Below are 8,181 nucleotides of genomic sequence, written 5' to 3' on the forward strand. Positions count from 1 at the left end.
CCCTGAAGTCGCATCACAAGCCGCAGCCTGTTTTTAATTCCTTCCTCTTACCCCCTCGAAAATTCTGGACCGTAGCATGCATACAGAAAAGCACATAAAGCATGCATATAGAGTTCCATGTAAGATCGTAAAGCCAACACTTGGCCAACCCTCAGGGGTAGAAGCGGACATGCCCCGCTCCCCAGCCCTGCTCCTGACCACACTCACGTCATGCCCTTGCTTTGCTTAACCTTTTCCCTTGGCTGCACACGTTCTAAACAGAGTGGTGGAGCGCGCCTGCTTCTGACCTGTATCTGAATGGAACCATCATCTGTCTCTCAGCCTTTTGCTGGACATCCCGTTAGCAAGGCCTGTCCCTGTGTTCCTCTCCCAGCCCCTGGGACCGGGAAGTGGGTCCCTGTGATTCCCTTGCAGCAGGCAGGTGTCTTATTCCAGGAAAGCAAGCCCACACCCAAACTCATTCACTGCGTTTGAATTTTCAAAAACCAGCAAGAGCAGAGTGCAACAGAACCTTTTGTTGATTTAAACCCAACCCACCCTATTCAAAGTCCCTGTTGCGAAATAAGCACTCTAGGGGTTCTCCAGCGGGGGTCCCGTGGTTCCCCCCCCCCCCCCACGCCGTCACCTCCCCTTCACTCCGGCTGGGAGCTTTCCACGGTGAGGCCGGGATGGGGAGAGTCCTCCCTGCCTTCCTGACCCTAAAACTCCTGCCCTCTGACCCTCCCCAGGAAGACGAAGGGGCAGTCCGGGGAGGTCCTGGACAGCCACATTTAAGGGATGGACTTGCCCCTCCCCGCCAATTTCCTTACTGGGCTTGCCAGTGGAAACTCCCAGATTAAAAGGGTCCAAAGCAAATCTACCTTTTAGGTCAACAATAACGTCTTCAAATCTTTGCTAATGGGAAGAGAATGTTTATATTTGGCTTCAACCCCAAAACATTGTATTCAGCAACTTTCAAAAATACTGGTCGAGTTTACTTACTGATTTATTTTTTTGTGCCCCAGCTCCACACCTATCTGCACTCAGCTCGGAAGTGGGGCGGCCGCCCCCAGGTCAGAAAAACCTGCTCTGGAGACGAGTGCGCGACATCTCCCACCCCGAGCGCTGCTGGGGCCGGGAGGGGCCTTGTCGAAGCAGAGACTCCGCCCCGCTCCCCACCGCCCCCAGACCGCTGGGAGGCCGACGGTCTAGAGTGGGTTCTGGCATCCAGAGCTCTACGGACGACTAGTGCATCTCCCCACCCGGCGGTGGCACAGTCCTAAAGCCCCGCCGGAGGACGAGGGGTGTCTCACAGTACGAATCCTCCGCCCCCAGGCTGCACCCCGCAAGAGGTGGGACAGGTACCGTTTAGTTCTAAAGCGCCACCACCCCCAATCTGCGCCCCGCAGGAGGCGTTGGTGTGTATCTCAGTTCTAAAACTCCCTTCCCGGGCTGTTCCCCGCAGGAGACGGCGTGCTGTCTCGGAGTTCTAAGTTCCCCCCTCCCCTCGGATCCCCGCCCCACGCCGCCTCCCGGGCCCGCGCTCGCGGCCGCCGCGCTGCGGCAGTAGCCGAGGGGCCCCGGGGCTGGACCGCGCGACCCCGAACGGAGCGCTCAGGCTGGTCGTACGCGCGGGAGACGAGCTCGCCTCCGCCGTCCCCAACTTCGCCATCCCCAGCTCCAATCCCAACTGTCAACCCGGACTGTTTTTCTTTTCGATTAAAAGTTTCGTTTTAAACCCAGTGGGACCCGAATCCGGTTAGCTGCCTATAGAATTCCAAAGCCCAGGGAAGTTTTGTCGGGTAAAGCACTTTAGCCTCCGGCATTCTGCTGTAACTCTGTAAGCGCCCCCCAGCAGCCGCCGCGGGGAGACCCGACCTTCTACAAGGAACCTCCGCACCCTTCCCTCTCCCCTCCCGGGGCCAACCCGCGAGTAGGCCGGGGCGGCGGTGTCCGCGGATCAGTGTTGCCGGGTTGGGGTGGGGGGCTTTGGCCGCGCCCAGCACCCGACGAGTGGGGAGCCACCGCCGCACCGGCAGTAGCCGCACCAGGCCCCCCAGCCCGCCTTTCCCGGCCCGGCTCCCTCGGCCCCGCCCACCCGGGAGGCAGGGAGGGGACGCCGCCCGGGAGTGAACCCGGCCCCCCGCCCCCCCGCTCCCGTCACCGCTGCGCCCCCGCGTCTCCATAGCGATTCTCCCGGCGCGCACCTCCGGGCCGGCCCCCCGGCCCCCCGGTTTGAACAATACGCGGCGGGGCCGGGGGCGGGGCCGGGCCTGGCCAGGGGCGGGGAGAGCGCGGGCGCTGGGGGCGCGGGCCGAGCGCACCGCCCAGGCAGCAGCCGGCCGCCGGGGTCTGGGCAGCGCGGTGCGGCCCAGCCCGCTCCGGGAGCGCAGCCCTCACCCCGCTCCGGGCCCGCCCTGCTTCCCACGCCGCCCTGCCGAGCCAGCGCGGGAGCCACCTGGAGCCACCTAGAGCCGCCGCCACCGCAGGTTGATGCGCGGCGCCCTCCCGGGACGCGCGGAGGAGCCATCTTGAAACCAACTTCGCAAACTTTCGCGAAGTGCTCTCGAAGTGGAAGCTGCGGGGGAGACCGGGAGCCCGGCCCCCGGTGTCCCCGCCAGGGCCCCCGGGGAGGCGGGGCGCGAGCCGCCCCGAGGGCCCGGCACAGGCCGCGCGGGAGCCGCCCCCCGGCCGCGCCGGGTGGATGCGGAGCCGCGCCGGGTGCATGGATTGTGCTCGGGCTCCCGGCTCGGGCTCGGGCTCCGGGCCATGGCGCCGCCGCCGCCGCCCGTGCTGCCCGCGCTGCTGCTCCTGGCTGCGGTCGCCGCCCTACCGGTGCTGGGGCTTCGAGCGGCCGCTTGGGAGCTGCGAGTGCCCGGCGGGGCCCGCGCCTTCGCCCTCGGGCCCGGCTGGACCTATGCGCTGGACGCGGCGCTCACGCCCCGGGCGCTGCGGGAGCTGCTGGACGTGAGCCGCGACGGGCGGCTGGCGGGGCGGCGGCGCGGGCCGGGCGCGGGGCTCCGGGGCTGCGCGCGCCTGGGGGGACGCCCGCTGCCCCTGCATGTCCGCCTGGCTGCCCGTAGCGCCCAGACGGCGCTGAGCCTCCGCTTGCGGGCACGCGCGCACGGTCCCGGCTGCAGCGCCCGGCCCCGGCGCGGACGAGCTCCCGGCGCAGAGCTGCGCGCGCGGGCTGTGCTCACGGTGCCTGGGCCCGGCGCGGTGTTCTGCTTCCCGGGCCCCGGCGGCGGCGGCGGCGGCGGGGCCACGCTGCACTCGGCGCTCGAGGCCCTGACCACTTTCCCCGCCTGCAGCTGCCCGCCGCGCGCCGGGTCCCGTTGCCCACGCCGCCCTGTCTGCCTGCCGCCTGGTGGCTCGGCCCGCCTGCGCCTGCTCTGTGCCCTGCGGCGCGCGGCCGGCACCATCCGGGTGGAGCTGGCGCTGGAGGCGGCCTCGGGGACACCCTCCCCATCGCTGTCGCCGCCTAGCCTGCCTCAGGTCGGGGCGGGGGCGGCGCGGCGGGCCCGGCGGGGCGCTGGCGGCAGCACTACCCCGCAGTTCCAGCTGCCCAGCTACCAGGTGTCGGTGCCTGAGAACGAGCCGGCGGGCACCGCGGTCATCGAGCTGCGCGCGCACGACCCGGACGAGGGCGAGGCGGGGCGCCTGAGCTACCAGATGGAGGCGCTGTTCGATGAGCGCTCCAATGGCTACTTCCTCATCGACTCCGACACGGGCTTGGTGAGCACCGCCCGCGCGCTGGACCGCGAGACCAAGGACACGCACGTACTCAAAGTGAGCGCTGTGGACCACGGCTCGCCTCGGCGCTCGGCCGCCACCTACCTCACCGTCACAGTCAGCGACACCAACGACCACAGTCCGGTCTTCGAGCAGTCTGAGTACCGCGAGCGAGTGCGCGAGAACCTGGAGGTGGGCTACGAGGTTCTGACCATCCGCGCTACCGACGGCGACGCGCCCTCCAACGCCAATATGCGCTACCGGCTGCTGGAGGGCGCGGGTGGTGTCTTCGAGATCGACGAGCGCTCGGGCGTAGTGCGCACCCGGGCGGTGGTGGACCGGGAGGAAGAGGCCTCCTACCAGCTGCTGGTGGAGGCCAACGACCAGGGCCGCAACCCGGGCCCGCTCAGTGCCACTGCCACCGTGCATATCGTGGTGGAGGACGAGAACGACAACTATCCCCAGTTCAGCGAGAAGCGCTATGTGGTCCAGGTGCCCGAGGACGTGGCGGTCAACACGCCTGTGCTGCGAGTGCAGGCCACAGATCGGGACCAGGGCCAGAACGCGGCCATACACTATAGCATCATCAGCGGGAACCTGAAAGGGCAGTTCTACCTGCATTCGCTGAGCGGCAGCCTGGATGTGATCAACCCGCTGGACTTCGAGGCCATCCGGGAGTACACGCTGCGCATCAAGGCCCAGGACGGGGGCCGGCCTCCACTCATCAACTCCTCGGGGCTGGTCTCGGTGCAGGTGCTGGACGTGAATGACAATGCCCCCATATTTGTGAGCAGCCCCTTTCAGGCAGCCGTGCTGGAGAATGTGCCTCTGGGCCACTCGGTTCTGCACATTCAGGCGGTGGACGCAGACGCGGGTGAGAATGCGCGTCTGCGCTACCGCCTGGTGGACACCGCCTCGGCCTCCGTGGGCAGTGGCGGTGCTGGGCCCCAAGGCCCCGCTTCGGCCGCGGACTTCCCTTTCCACATCCACAACAGCTCGGGCTGGATCACCGTGTGCGCGGAGCTGGACCGCGAGGAATTGGAGCACTACAGCTTCGGGGTGGAGGCGGTGGACCACGGCTCGCCGCCCATGAGCTCCTCCGCCAGCGTGGCCATCACGGTGCTAGACGTAAATGACAACGACCCCATGTTCACGCAGCCCGTGTATGAGCTGCGTTTGAACGAGGACGCAGCCGTGGGGAGCAGCGTGCTGACCCTGCGGGCCCTCGACCGGGATGCTAACAGTGTGATCACCTACCAGCTCACTGGCGGCAACACGCGGAACCGCTTCGCGCTCAGCAGCCAGAGCGGCGGCGGCCTCATCACGCTGGCGCTGCCACTGGACTACAAGCAGGAACGGCAGTACGTGCTGGCGGTAACCGCATCAGATGGCATGCGCGCTCACACTGCGCAGGTCTTCATCAACGTCACCGACGCCAACACCCACCGGCCGGTCTTCCAGAGCTCGCACTACACCGTGAGCGTCAGCGAGGACCGGCCTGTGGGCACCTCCATCGCCACCATCAGCGCCACCGACGAGGACACCGGCGAGAACGCCCGCATCACCTACGTGCTGGAGGATCCCGTGCCGCAGTTCCGAATCGACCCCGACACCGGCACCATCTACACCGTGACAGAGCTGGACTACGAGAGCCAGGCCGCCTACACTCTGGGCATCACAGCTCGGGACAACGGTGTCCCTCAGAAGTCCGACACCACCTCCCTGGAGATCCTCGTCCTGGACGCCAATGACAACGCACCGCGGTTCCTGCGGGATTTTTACCAGGGCTCCGTCTTCGAGGATGCTCCCCCGTCAACCAGCGTCCTCCAGGTCTCGGCCACAGATCGGGACTCAGGCCCCAATGGCCGCCTGCTGTACACCTTCCAGGGCGGCGACGATGGCGATGGGGACTTCTACATTGAGCCCACATCTGGCGTGATCCGCACCCAGCGCCGGCTGGACCGGGAGAACGTGGCCGTGTACAATCTTCGTGCCCTGGCCGTGGACCGGGGTAGCCCAGTGCCCCTTAGCGCCTCCGTGGAAATCCAGGTGACTGTCTTGGACATTAACGACAACCCTCCGGTGTTTGAGAGGGACGAGCTGGAGCTGTTTGTTGAGGAGAACAGCCCGGTGGGGTCCGTGGTGGCGAGGATTCGAGCCAGAGACCCCGACGAAGGCCCCAACGCCCAGGTCATGTACCAGATCGTGGAAGGCAACGTGCCTGAGGTCTTCCAGCTCGACCTGCTGAGTGGGGACCTACGTGCCCTGGTCGAGCTGGACTTTGAGGCCCGGCGGGAGTATGTGCTCGTGGTGCAGGCCACGTCGGCCCCCCTGGTGAGCCGGGCCACGGTGCGCATCCGCCTCGTGGACCAGAACGACAACCCGCCGGTGCTGCCGGACTTCCAGATTCTCTTCAACAACTATGTCACCAATAAGTCCAATAGCTTCCCCACTGGTGTGATTGGCCGCATCCCGGCCCATGACCCTGACCTCTTGGACAGCCTCAACTACACCTTCCTGCAGGGCAATGAGCTCCAGCTGCTGCTGCTGGACCCCGCCTCGGGCGAGCTGCAGCTCAGCCCCGACCTGAACAACAACCGGCCGCTGGAGGCGCTCATGGAGGTGTCTGTTTCTGGTGAGTGGCCCTGGGGGCTCCGCGGGGCCACCTGGAGAGCTGCGGGGACCCACCCCGAGCCCACCCGGCTTGCTGGGGCGCAGACAGGCAGGGCCCGGGTAGCTCTGGGGATTTGTGGCCTCCGGTTGGATGGTTGGATACCGCTAGCCCAGGACGTGCTCCTCAACCAGGCCGAGAGAGTGAGAGGGGCACCGCACTGCTGCCCTCAGCGTTTTTGCTGGGAGCAGGCCTGGTTCTTCAAGTTCAAGACCAGGGCTTCCTGGGCTTTTCTCAGAGGGTCTGGCTCCCGAGTTGTGCTATAAAAACCTGGTCTTGGGGGTTATCTGAGCGTCTGGTTGGCTTGGTGATGCTTTGTAGTCGGCCACATGCCTGTCTGGAAAGGTCAAAGGTCACTGCGCCCATGTGCCAATTAGTTCTTGGGTGGGACCGTTGGAAATTGCTGGATGGGTCCTTGAGTCACCCTGCAAGACATCTGGAGTTAGTTCCTTTCGTGTGTCTTTTCTGTCTCCTCCAGGTAATAACAGTCGGGCTTATGTGTGCTCACCTGTGTGGGAGCTCTTTGAAAGCACAGCCTCGTTTGATCTTGGCTTCAGCTCCTGGACATGGACTTGTAATTTGGATGTTACTTAGAGGCCTGCCTGGGTTGGTGGTGGAGCCGGTGTGGGAACCCTGCTTGCCCGCTCTGGGCTGGAGGGAGGATTTCTCAGCTCAGCCAGCCAGACCCAGGCAGTCAGGGGTGGGTCCTCCATGCTGCTGACCCCCCTGTGTCAGGTGGAGCTGCGGGGCCAGAGAGGGGGACAAACAGGAGGACACAGAAGAGAGAGAGAAGGATTTGGCCGGGCCAGGGCCTGGATTGGGGAAGAGTAAAGAGACCCTCAGTGACTCCTGCAGGCAGGTGACCTTAATTAGGAGACCAGACTATCACCAAGAAAGGTTAGGATCTGTGGGTTGAGTCAATGTTTCAGATGAATTGTTTAAACAATAAATTATTACAATACAGCATACCCATGGGAGCCCTGGAAGAATTAAAAAGTTAATTTTCTGATTTATTTTGTTTCCGCATTTGGCTGTAATTCTTTATTTACTAAGGATTGGGTAGCAAACAGTTTCCAGTTGTTTGCTTATAAAATCTGGAACGTACAGGTCCAGTTTTGAGGCCATGCGATACTGCAGCATTGAGGTTGTCAGCCTAGTTTGTCTGTGGGTGAATATTGTGGCTTTTGTGAAGTTGTGAATGTGTGCAGAGAATACGGGATAGGCCTTTAAGGAGAATTGTTAACCAGGGTTATGGATTTTCCGAGCAGCAACAATTTTTTATAAAAGTCTCTTTCACAGATTTCCATTTGCATTTTCTCTTTCTTTATCCCCCTGGACTGCTTTACCTGCTAGATAAAGCAGAGTGGATGGAAAATTTAGCTTATATAAAAATGACTTGGGGGGACTTCCCTGGTGGTGCAGTGGTTAAGAATCCACCTGCCAGTGCAGGGGACACGGGTTTGATCCCTGGTCCGGGAAGATCCCACATGCCACGGAGCAACTAAGCCTGTGCGCCACAACTACTGAGCCTGCTTTCTAGAGCCCGTGAGCCACTACTGCTGAGCCCAAGAGCCACAACTACTGAGCCCGAGTGCCTAGAGCCCATGCTTTGCAACAAGAGAAGCCCCTGCTTGCTTCAACGAGAGAAAGCCTGCACGCAGCAATGAAGACCTAACGCAGCCAAAAAAAAAAGACTTGGCAACATCATAGGGTTTTGAATTTACAGGGGATATGGTGCTTTAGTGGGAATGGGTGCATGCCGGGAGCAGGGATGTTTTGTGTGTCTGAAACAGCAGGAA

At 63.4% G+C, this 8,181-nt stretch overlaps 1 protein-coding gene across 1 annotated transcript in view; it reads left to right on the plus strand.

Annotated features, from left to right (window-relative positions):
* Positions 1–2,748: 2,748 nt before the first annotated feature.
* The window catches only part of CELSR1 (cadherin EGF LAG seven-pass G-type receptor 1), a 155,797-nt gene continuing 150,364 nt past the window's right edge, over positions 2,749–8,181 (plus strand). The window contains exon 1 of the mRNA XM_007454088.1: positions 2,749–6,346. Within this exon, the coding sequence (XP_007454150.1) occupies positions 2,749–6,346 (3,598 nt within the window). The remainder of the gene's footprint in view (positions 6,347–8,181) is intronic.

The sequence above is a fragment of the Lipotes vexillifer genome, unplaced genomic scaffold (genome assembly GCF_000442215.2).
Source record: "Lipotes vexillifer unplaced genomic scaffold, Lipotes_vexillifer_v1.1 scaffold382, whole genome shotgun sequence".
Lineage (NCBI taxonomy): Eukaryota > Metazoa > Chordata > Mammalia > Artiodactyla > Lipotidae > Lipotes > Lipotes vexillifer.